The 12,675-nt window shown below is 52.0% G+C and overlaps 1 protein-coding gene across 1 annotated transcript in view; it reads left to right on the top strand.

Annotated features, from left to right (window-relative positions):
- The first annotated feature begins 913 nt into the window (after window positions 1-913).
- MAN1C1 (mannosidase alpha class 1C member 1) overlaps window positions 914-12,675 on the top strand; it is a 68,109-nt gene continuing 56,347 nt past the window's right edge. Inside the window, 3 exon segments of the mRNA XM_040587733.1 lie at window positions 914-1,255; window positions 2,019-2,719; window positions 2,721-3,023. Coding sequence (XP_040443667.1) covers window positions 2,456-2,719; window positions 2,721-3,023 — 567 coding nt within the window. The 5' untranslated portion in view covers window positions 914-1,255; window positions 2,019-2,455.

Consider the following 12,675-nt stretch of genomic DNA (forward strand, 5'->3'; position numbering starts at 1 on the left):
CTGGTGGCCTCCTCCACCCTCCTGCTCTGCTCCTGGATGACTTGAGCATCTGCTCTTGGGTGGTGCCCCTTTTTTCTCCTCTCCTTTGTTGTTAATTCTGCAGAAGACTTAGGGGGTTTTTTTTAGTAATGTTTATGAGCAGGAACACTTTGATTCACCATCTTCACCTCTGGTATAGCACTATGTCACAGCAGTACACTGAAGGTTGAGGTGTGTGGTGATGACTTAAATATTTGGGATTCAGATTTGCTTCATGGCAGTCGACTGTGGGCTCGTAAAACCCAGAAAGGACAGTTCTGTGTGCAGAGCAGCGGTTCCTAAGCTGCCTGAGGGCCCTGCTCCCCTCGTTGTGCCAGGTGGTGCCCACCAGGCCCTTGAGGTCACACCAGTGGCAGGGGACAAAGTCCTTCCTGAGGGCTTTGAGCCTCCAGCACCGCCAGACCTGGGGTGGGGGACCGCGGGGGGCAATCCCTCCCTCACGACGCCTGAATGGAAACGCAGAACGACGCCCGCCGAGCCCGCCCTGCGCACTCAGCCCCTTTTTAAAGTATCAGGGCCCCCCTCCGCCAATCGCAGTGGCGATGTGGCACACCTCGCAGCCAATGGAAGGCTGGCTGGAGGAAAGGGGCGGAGCGAGGCGCTCCCCCAACTCGAGCCGGGCTACCGTGGTAAACAAGCGGGCGTGTCTCCTGGCTTTCCTGGCGTTTGGAACAGCCAACGGGAGAGGGCAGGCTCTGCCAGATAGCCAATAGTGAGCGGGGGTGGAGCGTGGCGGGGGGGCGAGCGTCACGGCGGGCAGGCCCCTGTCTTCTGATTGGCTCGCAGTGCCCCCGCCTCCCCTCCGGGAGACCGTTGGCAGGCGGAGGGGCGGGGCGGGGGCGGGCCGGGGGGCGGTGCTGCCGGCGCTGTCGCAGTGAGCGGCGGCGGTGGCGGGCGGTGCGGGCGAGCTGTGTGTGCGGGCATCGCCGGCGGGTCCCCTTCGGCGGGGAGGAAGGCGGGGCGGGAAGGAGGTGAAAAGCAGAGGTCTCTAAGCAGCTTGATGCGGTTAGGTGCTTCCCTCTTGGATGCTCGGATGGGCAGGAGGGAGGAGGTGCCCCTCGGAGAGCCCGGCAGGCAGCCAGCTTCTTCCTCTTAATTTCCCGGGCGCTTGTGAGCGCTGACAGCAGCGAGGGGTTCTCGCTTTTGGGATGCGCGGGCAGGACTGAGAAGATTTTGCTCACTGTAGGACCCAGAGTGGCTTGGATGTGTCCGAGGGGTGAGTAAACAGGGCTGGGGGTAGGCAGGCGTGCGCCCAGGGGGTTTGACGGCGTGTTTGGGGGCAGCGCCGTGCCTGCCCGTAGGAGCAGGGGTGATGTGGGGCTGGGACGTAGGTCTTCAAGACGTGTCCTGCTTTTTGAAAGTGGTCCTGCTTGCTTTCGTGGTCTGAAAGTTGAGCTCTGTCTCTGCCAGTATAAGTAGGGAGGGGATTGGGGGTGTGTGTGGGGTGAATAACTCTTAACAGAGAGGCACAGATTTGGGAGAAAGGGGGAATTTACAGGGGTTTGTTTAGTAAAACCAAAATCCGTAGATTTTTTTCCTCAAGAAACTTCGCCCGAGCCGAGCTTTCCGCATCGCTTGTTTGCAGCCCCATCGTCTCCAGCCCTGTGCGGGCGAGGGCAGCTCCTGGCAGCCTGGTGAAGAGAGGAGCAGCCTCGTCCCTGGCTGGCTGCTCCCTGTCGCCGGTCACCCGGGGTTCTCCTCGCTACCCCTCAGGGCGCGGTTCGCCCCTTGGCCCCGGGGCTGCCCCGCCGGGAGTGCCCGGAGCTGTAGGGGCTGGTGCAGAGCTGGTAGCTGCTCGCAGACTAGAGAGTTGATGGCAAGTCCGGAGAGAGGGAACACCTAGTGTGGCTGGAGAGTGGGGGAACGGCTGAGGCGGCGGCAGACCCGCTGGGACAAAGGCTTATAACGCGGGCTGCACCCTTCCTGGTGTTGAATGAACACGGTCTTATCTTACCCCCCCCCCCCGCCCCTCCCCGCAGAAATGCTGCAGCATGAACCCACCGCCTAGAGAGAAGGGACCGCACCTCCTCAGCGCTGCTGCCTGAGCCAGTCCGACAGCAGCCGTCCGGCGGGGAGCCTGCTCGGGGGACTGACGCCGGGAGCAGCCCAGCCCTGCCGCTCCGCCGCCCGGCCCCGGCGGGATGCGCTCGCCGCCGCCTTCATGCCGGAGGGGGGGACTGTGAGCCGCCGCTCCGAGCCCTGCAAACCTCTCGGGCAAGAACCTTGGGCAACGGCGCGGCCCCGCGGCGCAGCCCGGTCCGGAGCCATCCACGTGTCACCCGCCGGCGGCCCCCGGTGAAGGCGCTCGCTCCAGCCGGCGGTGCGGGGGGGCACCCCTGAGCCTTTCGCCGCAGAAGCCAGCGGCGCGCCCCGGGGTGGCGGCGGATCCCGCCCGGCGGCCGCGATCCAGTGCCCCATGGTGCTGCTGCGGAAGATGCCGGGCATGCCGGGCTGGCCGGCGGCGCTGGGGCTGCGGCTGCCGCAGAAGTTCCTGTTCCTGCTTTTCCTCTCGGGCCTGCTCACGCTGTGCTTCGGGGCCCTCTTCCTTCTGCCCGATTCCTCCCGCTTCAAGCGCCTCTTCCTACCCCGCCGGGCCACCGCCTCCGCCTCCTCTTCTTCCTCCGCCTCCTCCTCCGCCGCCTCCTCCTCCTCCACCCGCGACACCGACCTGCCCCGCAGCCCCCCCCGCCGCCGCCGAGCCCCGCCACGCCAGCCCCGCCGCCCCCCGCCGCCTCCGGGAGAAGCTCCGCACCGCCGCCCGCATGGCCGGCCCGCCGGCCCACACCGCGCCGGGCTCCCGACAGCAGGTGCAGGGCGGCGAGCGGCGAGCCGAGCCCGCCACCGGGGCGCCCCCCGCCCGGGAGACGCGAGCTCCGTTCCGCTTCGACTACGAGCGGTTCCGCCGGAGCCTCCGCCACCCGGTGCGGGGCAGGCGGGCCGGCGAGGACCCCGAGACCCGCGCCCGCAGGATGAAGATTAAAGAGGTGAGGAGTCTCGGCGCTGCCCTCCGTCAGCCCTCGCGGCCCCCCTCAGTCGGCCCTCACCTGCCCTCAGGGCCATGGCCTCCCCTCGGTCACACCTTGTGGCCGTGTCCCCCCTTGGTCAGCCCTCGCCTCCCCTCAGTTGGCCCTCACGGCTGTGTCCCCCCTCGGTCGGCCCTCGCCTGCCCTCACGGCCATGTTCCCCCTCAGTCCCCCCTCAGTCAGCCCTCATGGCCGTGTCCCCCCCTCAGTCGGCCCTCGCCCGCCCTCAGGGCCATGGCCTCCCCTCAGTCAGCCCTCGCCTGCCCTCGCGGCCATGTCCCCCCTCAGTCCCCCCCTCAGTCACCCCTCAGGGCCGTGTCCCCCCCTCAGTCGGCCCTTGCCACCCCTCAGGGCTGTGTCCCCCCCCCTCAGTCAGCCCTCACGGCTGTGTCACCCCCTTGGTCAGCCCCTTGCCTCCCCTCAGGGCCATGTGTCCCCCCCCCAGTCATCCCTCACCCATGTGTCCCCCTTGGTCAGTCCCCATGGCTACGTCCCCCACCTCGGTCAGCCCTCCTCCCCCCCCAGGGCCGTGTGTCGTGTCCCCCCCCAGGGCCATGTGAACCCCATCCCCCCTGTGTCCCGTGTCCTCCCCCCCCCCCCCCCCGGGCCATGTGTGTCCCGTCCCTGTCCCCCCCCAGGGCCGTGTCCCCCCCTCCGTCAGCCCTTGCCACCCCTCACGGCCCCATCTCCTTGCCCCTGCTGTCCTCACACCCCGCTCACTTCCCCAGCCTTGTCCCATTTCCCAAGGGCCCCTCGCGCCCCTTCCTCTCTCCCTCCTTTTTCCCAGGAAGGCGACGGGACTTGGGGGGTGTCTCTCTAGGTAGGGGGGTCCTGCGGCATGGCCCTGCGCCAGCACCGTGCCCGCGGGCACACATGCCTGTCGGCGTCGGCACTTAGGGCAGCCTGACAGGGTGTGACTGGAAATTAAAGAACTGAAATTAGGCAAAGGGATATTTCAGCTTGGTTATTAGGGGACAAAAAAACCCAAACTTGCTTGGCGGGAGGCGGCTGCGGTTGTGCAAGAGGCTCCCTCCCTGGGGTGTCAGCATAAACCTGGCTGCTTTACACAAAAGCTGGGAGATGGCGAAACTTGGCGCTGCTCGGTGGGGACAGAGGGATGGGATGTGCCCTCGAAGAAGTCCGGGAGGAGGCACGAGGCCGGTTGTCTGGGTAAACCCTGTTGTCACTTACTCCAGGTGGAGCTGGCTTGTGACTTGCTGCCCACTATCAGCGACCTGAAGGCTGCCCTCGCTTAGACCCCCGCTGAGCCTGGGTAACCTCACCGGTGGGGTTACAGGGGTGTAACGGAGGGGGGAATTTGGCCTGGTGCCTGCTGTTTGTGTGTAAAAGCCTGGCAGCCTCGAAAACGTTGCAGAGCAATCTGTGACCTAGTTAACCAAGAGCTGTACATTTTGTGTAGTAGTCAATTGTGTTTGTTGTATCTTTTGCTATGATGGATAACCAACTTGGAGTGAATTTTGGTCTAGTAAGAGGTGCCAATAAGTAAAATGCACAGATTTAATTAAGCAGAGTATAAATTTCCTGGGTTTGTTCTCTCACAGAGGTGCAGGCATTCTGCAAGGATGCTGCCCCGGGTTGAACAGAGAAGAAAGTCAGAGTAACATGCCAGGGGCTTTTATCCACTGTGTTTTAAAAGCATTTTTTTAAAGCTCCCCTCCTGGTACCTCTGTCAGTTGTTAAAACAAAGGCTGCACCTCTGGTGAAATTCCAGCTTCTCTGCCAGGCACCCAGACACAACACACCCAGGGGTGCTGGGTTTCTTTATGATCCCAGGCGTGACTGAGCCGTCCTATCATTCTGCATCTCAGCTGCAGGGTGTTTGGAATATTCCAGTACCTGGCCCTCTTGTGTGCTTGGGAGTTGTGGAGCGTGTGCTTGAATATGCCGTGGACCCTGGCTTCCAAGGTATGCTAGGGTAGCACGACATTCCCGTGAATAACCCAGCTTCCACTCTGTACAAACAAATCAAATTGGAAATCAAATTTATGAAAGCCAGTGGAATTCAGTCCTTTATTTGTAGTTAATTATTTTTTGAATGTAGGATTATTTCAAGTTGTATGGATTCAGCCCCATCTGTTTATAACAGCCATAATCAGTGCCGGGTAGCAGAGTTAGATTTTTCAAGGATGAGAATCCATAAATACTAGTTTTATGCTGACAGCTAATTACTCTTCAAACAGAGCCCTTATTCCTTAAAAGTGCCTGCACTTCTATTTATTCAGAAAGAGACAGAGAAGCAAATACGGTGCTGAGATATGAGATTGAATGTGCAAAACAAGGGATGGTGGTGCAGCTTGTGGAAGAGATAAGGTGTGTCCTTTTTTTTGCAAATCAAAAAGACATGAAGAAAACAAATCAAGAGAGGTTAGAAGACAAATGCTATATAAAAAGAAACAGATGGGTAAAAAAAAAATTGCTAAGGAGAAATAAGTCATGATACAGCATTTGGGTTAGCAAATATTCTTCATGTGATATGAAAGATGCTGGCAGGGGCAGGTAGTAGGTTTGCTGATCATTTTAGGGTGTTGTGTGCAGTAGCAGGAAGTAGCTTTTCTCTCCCTCTTCCAGAGCTTTAAGCCCTGTAATTTGCTAAAATGTGTTCCAAACTGTACTGGTACAGTTTTGGGTTGGTTTTTTTTCCCTTAGGCCATTCTTTACAGGTCAGCACCTATGTAACAGGGAGGATGGATATGGATGGGATCTGTTGGTATTTTTCTCATCTGTCTGCCAGAGCCTGGATGAAAGCCAGGAGAAAGAACTGGTGCATGATCAAAGACTGGGGCTGATGCCCCACCTAGAGACTTGGAACTTCCTATTTTCTTGTAGGACCCTTCAGTGTGAGCAGGAGTCCAAGCTGGCATCCATGCTTTCCCACCCAGCCTCTCAGCTGCTTCATGCTTCAGCCGAAGAAGAGAGTGTGCCATTAGTTTCCTGGTAGCTAAGTGTGGAAAGTGTCAACTAATGGAGTCTTGCTGGATTTTTTCTGCTTAAAAGATACTGTTGTCCAGAGCATGAAACCCACCGCTGTGGTATCTCCTACTTCACTGCTGTTTGGGAAAGCTCTGAGCAGCGGCAGGGCCACCAGAGCTGTTTGCAGATTAAGGAGTCTGGCCAGGGGTATACCTGCCTCACTTGCTCTGTGCTCGAATACTGTGTTTCCTGGTAGTGCAGAAAGGAAAAGATGTGGATGAGCAAGTTGAAATGGCACGTAGAAATCTGTTGAAAGAAGTAAGTGCTGCAGTGAGCTGAGCTGACGTGTGCATGCAGGTATTCTGCTTTGCACTGGGGTAACTTAGCAGAGTAGCAGATTTCTTTGATTTACCTTTCTAAAGGCAAGTCCAAAGTCAATAAGCAGTTGTTTTCCTGAGAAGGAAAAAAGAGAGCACCTGTATTGCACAGACTTGCTTACTGCAAAAGGTCATTGGTCACCTGGAGAATTGCCTAGGATATACTGCTGTGTGTTACCGTGGGCAGCCGACTACTGTGGGCACTCTGACCTTTTGAAGAAAACGGCAGTAAAACCAAGTTAACTATCTCCCCATGCTGCAGGTTGGGAAATTTAAAAGGGCTTGGGATTATTCATCTCTTAAACTGACCTCTGAAAAACGTATTAGTTCTGTAATTGATCAGTCATGCATGGCTTCAGGGAATAGCTAATTTTTTACTTGTGCCAAATACTAATCACTGATGTTCAAAAAAAAACCAAAAAAAAGGAAGAAAAAAAAAAGCGGTTGTATTTGAAAAAGTGACTGCAGAAATGCCACAGTGGGATTCCGTATTTATTTGCTCTCAACAATTTCCAGATCAAATTGGCTCAGTGAAAAGTCAAAATGATTTCCCCTCCAACTGCTGCTACTGCAAACTCAGCCTCAGATCTGGGAAAATCAGACCGTGTGGTTTCTGCCTTTTGCATCATAACCAGTAATAAAGATTTTGCTGTTGGAGCTGAGCTGACAGTTTTGCTGATGATGGATGAAGCAAAACAGACTGCTTCTTGCTGTACTGTTGCTGTGTTGGCTTCATGGGTCTCATAGGTAGGCAAGCAGTGGGGAGAGAGAACAGCATTTCTCTTGAAGTATTTTTATACCAACCCTACTGTTGCCATCCAGTGCTTAAGGACAACCACGGTAACCAGGTAGACCAGAAAGTGTCTATCAGTGAAATTTAGGTAGCTAGCTTACCTCCAGTCATGAGATGTGAGAAAAATGTGAACAGTGAAAGAGATTTACTGATTTTTCTTTTCCTCTTTGGCTAAAAAGGCAAGTTTCTTTCCCTGATGCCTGAGAATACCTAGTGCCTTAACGTGACAGTGTCCTTTGTCCCTTTCAAATAAGGGAATATGTCAAATTCAGGCAGGCTTTTAGTCCTCTGCTGGGATTGTACCCTTGGGTTTGACACATGCATTCATTTCCTCAGGATTAGTAATACTGAAGCCTGTTTGTTTCACAGTGCAGTTCTCTTCATCCTTGCTTTTCTTCCTGTCTCCACCTTCATTTGCCTTACCTTGCTGTCTGCTGTCCTCTTTTAACACAGCTCTAAAGATGTATTTGCTTTCAAAAATCTGACCCCAGGGGGGGAAGGCCATCAGAGTCCATGTACGCGATTATCCTGCATCACTCTGCAGATTAGCAGGCTCCTATTAAGGTAGATCAGTCTTTTAAATACAAATATCTTGACAGGTTGTCACTAAAAGATAATTAGCGAGAAACAGGAATGTTATCAGGAGCTCAGCTTTTGCGGAAAGTTACTTGGCATTGGTTGCCGAGTTCCCTTTGTGTGGTTTTGACAGCCCTGAGCAGTGATCCCTTCTGCAATGAAGAAGCGGGTGGTGTTGGGGCAGAGCTGGGGGGTGCAGCTTGTTCTCCTCCTGAATTCCTGCCACAGCCCTGACCCTGTGTGGGAGCAGTGTAATCTGGGCAGATGCTCGTCCTGTCTCACACACCGTGGTGGAGGCAAGCCGTGGGTCTTCTCAGGGGAGGATGTGTAAGCACTGGGAACCGGGTTGTGATCACCACTTTATTGAAAGCAGGGCTCAGAACAGTTCTCGGTTTGAGTTACAATTGGCCTGTTGCTACGATGCTGTGAATCACATTATTGGTCGTCCCTGAGCCATCTCATTTCTGAAACCAGCAGTAAAAAGATTTCAGACATCTTCCCTTTCCCTACACTGTGCAACTTCTATACTTCCATTTGGAGAAAATGCCTTTTCTTTCTGTAATCTGGGGATGAACAGTACTACAAGCAAATAATGTAATCTGTCAGTGGCTTCGGTACGTGAGTAGCACCACACACAGTTCTGGATGGAAGTGCACCTCCCCATGCACATCTTTCTCACTGAGACCCGTGGAGAGCGTCTGATCCTTTGTGCTGGTCAAATGTAAATCCAGTGCATTCCAACAGACTCATGGACACTGGGGGTAGAGAAAACTGTTCTCAGTAAAATACTTGTTATAACAGAAAAGAGTGATGACCTCAAACCAGTCAGGTATACTGCGATCAGATCCTAGTTCTTTCTCTGGGGTAGAAATACCTTTGCAATGAGAGAATTTCTCCGCAGCTTGAAGCACAGGCTGGCTCCAGGCTTGCTGTAATTTTCCTTTGCTCTATGCTCCTTCTCATGCATTTATTTACTGAACCTGTGAAAAAGGGTACTATACTGTAAATCCCACAAATGGTGCATACAGTGTGTTTTTTGCTTCACTAGCCTCCGGTGGATTCATGCAAACAAAATTTAGACCTAACCTGTCTCAGCCTCTTTTGGTTGTAGGGTATACAGTTAATTGACTACAAATGTGTTTGTTCTGTTGGCATAATACACAAGGATAGAAAATATTCGCGTGCTGTGATCTGTGCTACAGTGCTACTTGCCTTAGAGATGCCAGTGATACCTTAGTGCACACTATTACTGATATTTCTCCAGCTGAGGGCACTTTGGAATTTGAGAGTACTGTGCAATTTGAAGACATTTGTTCTTATCTACAAAATCTAGCAGCGAGAGCACTCTTTCCACAACAACTAAATTTGGTGTGAGGCTAGTTTATAAACCGCTACTTACAAGACAGTGCACTGTTCACACAACAGCAAAATTGCTGGAGTGTGGACCTCTCCAGGCAGATTACAGATAATGACTGAAGGCAAGTGCTGGACATGGTGAAATGAGTTTCCAGGACACACACAGGCATGTCGTGCAGAAGGACCTACATCTTGCTGAATTACTTCAGTAAATACACATAAGCTCTTGGAAAGTTCTCGGATCTGAAGAGGGTTTGGGGCAGCAGGGCTGGTGTCTGGTTGCGGCCGTCGGTAACGTCCTGCTGTAACCGTGTTCGCGTACCCTTGGGGAGCAGGACTGAAGGTGGCTGTGGTCCAAGCAGGGGTTGCGCAGCTGGGGGGCTGCGAGGTGGCCTGCTGTGCCTCGCTGCGTGGTAACGGTGGTGGGCCAGGCTCCCCTCACCCCCCCGTTCTGCCATCAGTCTGGGGACCGTGTATAGACAGTTGTGCAAATATTTACTAAAGAGCAGTCACCTTTGTTAAGATTTCTTTATTCCAGCCAAAATATTTATAGACTTCTGATTAACTTTTAAATCAACAATTAAATCTTCCCCTTAATGAGAGAAAGACTTTTATGTTTGGTGTTCTTCCCTTTGGATCTGTATGCAAAGCTTTACCGGGTGATGTTAATCAATCATGTTAGTTTTCTATTAGTCTATTATTGTTGTTTCAATTGTTTATCATTTTGTTTTGATGTTTTTGAATATGTTTTCTGGTATTTAAAACAATTCAGATTTTAGTTAGGAGACTGAGGGGGGGAAAGAGAATGTATCTTGGTTCAGTCTGTCATTTAGTTCTGAATATAAAATTGACGTGAAGCTGTCAAAAGGAGAAAGCAGGAAAGAGTATTCACTTTGTTGGTGAGAAGAAGAAATCTTGTGCTTGGAGCATTCTAATTTTTCAACTTAGGGAAAAGACTAAATTTACACTCCCCCCCAAAAAAAGTACTTTTCACTGAATGCTGTGAATGGATTTGGCGTGAGGAGCGGACACACTCCCACGATTGCTGTCTTTACTGCGTATCCCCTTGGTGCTTCAGTTCATCATATGACACAGTATTTTGGAAGGGCTCCAGAGAAGCTGTCATGGGCAGTGGTGTCAGTGATCCGTGCATAATGCGAGTGTATTGTGCATGATGGACCCAAACCGTTGTAGGAAAGAGAGCACAGTGGGAACACTGAAGGACTGGATAATAAACATCCTCTGTTTATGGGACAGGGATGTTACTCATTTGTACTCTTACTAAAGGGGGCAGAGCATCTACTGTTAATTAGAACAGGACGCTGGGTCCTGGGTCCTGTTCCTGATGGCAGATTAATCTGTATGGATCCAGTATGTACCTCTCTAAAACGGGCACAATTTTTTTAATTCCTAATCCAGCAAGGTAATATGCAGCAAAACTGTTTCCTCTCAGGCACTTCAGTGTTCCCTGGGAGGACGCTGGAGCAGAAGTAATGGCTAAAGGTTGCACTAAACTGAAGTGACTTTAGTGCTTCCCTTTTAGCATCTACTTATCTTGACAGCAAAGATGCAGAGTCCCTCATGTGTGTATCTGCTTCGTACTAGAATCAAGGGAGAGATCTCGACGGTGCTTGAAAAAGGAAAGTGTGCTCTTAAGGCTTACTTCTTCCCATAGCAGAAAGGTAACGGGACCTGATTTTCTAGGAACAGGAGTCCTGTGAGCTGGAACCCCCATGCGTCCTTAGACAGCCCTCGAGCAGTTTGTACTTTCTCCATCCTTGTGTTTGTAGTTCCTTGGGTGTCACCCACCCCTGCCCTGTGGTGTCTGTTGCTCTTTCCAGTGTTCCCTCTCGGCTGCGTGGGCCAGAGGCAGCGATCCAGCTCTGGGTGCTTGGTACACATAGCTGTCTGCTGCCCAGCGGGCTGTGGCTGGACAGAGCGGGAGCTTGTGCTGCTCCTCTGCCTTTAGTGGAGCACTCCGTGGGTCTCTCCACCAGTCTGCTGGCAATTTGCACTGAACTGTAATTTCTCTGTAGCCTTTCCCCTCTGTCAAACCCGATTGAGGTTCTCCAGCTCAGAAGTTACCGGGGAGGATGGGCAGACGACAGCAGAGCAGAAAACAGTTCTTGGGCTTATTTGAGCTAATTGTTCTGATGGTTGTGATTGAGCAAGAGCCAGGAATTTACTAGTTTCTGATCTGGCCTCCAACGCTTCCATTGCATGGCCATGGAGCTGATGTAATATTTCTCTCTCTTCTAGTTTATTAGTGGGTAGAACGATATCCTAAGAGTAAGGCTGCAAAGAATAATAAATGCAAGAGTCTTAGAAATTCTGCAGCATCTCATCGTGCCAACAGCACTTGCACAGGGTGATGATATACAGTGAAGCTGTATGTTCAGTATATCCTAGAGAATGTCTCTACTCTAAGAGCTGGTATTTGCTTCAGAGGAAGTCGGTGACAGAACTCCCACTGATTTACAGAGCAAGATGGCTCTGAAGACTGTCTGCGCTGAGAATTGGAGCCATGTTAGTAACATCTGAGCACACTGTGTTTAAAACAGGGTTCTTGCTCTAATTGTGTTAACATGATTTCCCTGGGCAGTAAAGAAAGTGCATAACCATGTACTTTGCAAAGTAACAAAAGATAATTATAATGCAATCACATTTTATCCATCCTCAAACCCTCCTGCTGTCTGGGTTAGCCAGCAATAAAATATTTCCAGTAGAAATGGGATGTTTCTGGCTCTTCCATCTGAGCCTCCATTTTTTTCTGGAGTTACCTAGGAAGGACACACATTTATGTTGGCAATTCAGCATTGTGCTAGATGAGCCCAGAAAAATCCTTGGCTTGTTTCTGGTGCTGTTTTGGCTTTCTTGAAAGTCTTCCGCCAGTACTGAGACCATGTTAGGATTCCTCAGTCCTGAAACACCATAGTTGTATTTGGTTGTCTTACCTATCAGACCTGTGTTGTGCATGTTAGTGAGCCCTAACAACAACCAGAACATTGTTGCTGCTGGGTGCAGATCTGCCCGCTCTCATCAGTGGATGAACAGTACAATAATTTCCAAAGATTGTTTTTTTGAAAGGCAGCTCCTTTGCTGCTGTAGGATAAAGCTGAAGACAGCTGTCTTCTCTTCTGCTTCTTTCATTTCTGGATTTCAAAGACTTAATTAAAGTTAGTGTTGAATATTAGGGTGAAAATGGGTAAGTGGAACAGAGCTGACGTTTGTTCCTTAGGTCTGGAAAGGAAGCACAGCCAGAGCAGTACTGTTGGAGCCACTCCTACATTGACAGGGACATGAAGTCTGTGACCTAGGAGGTGCCTTCTGTCTCTAATTTTGATGAATCTTTATGATTCTTTTCTTTAGTTTATTACCCAGATCCCCTAACTTGCCATTTCTTGCTTTATTCGTTCAGCAGTTCATTAATCATTGTCGTGTGATGACTGTCTAGTGCAGTGCTGGAATGATGCCAGGGCCAAGCCCTGGTCCCTCTCATGATGGGAGGTCAGGCTAAATGAAAGCGAGTCCCCGTCATCCTGCCAGCTGAATTCTAACATTGTTCTAACAACCACTCTAC

The sequence above is a fragment of the Falco naumanni genome, chromosome 3, assembly GCF_017639655.2.
Source record: "Falco naumanni isolate bFalNau1 chromosome 3, bFalNau1.pat, whole genome shotgun sequence".
NCBI classification, from domain to species: Eukaryota; Metazoa; Chordata; class Aves; order Falconiformes; family Falconidae; genus Falco; species Falco naumanni.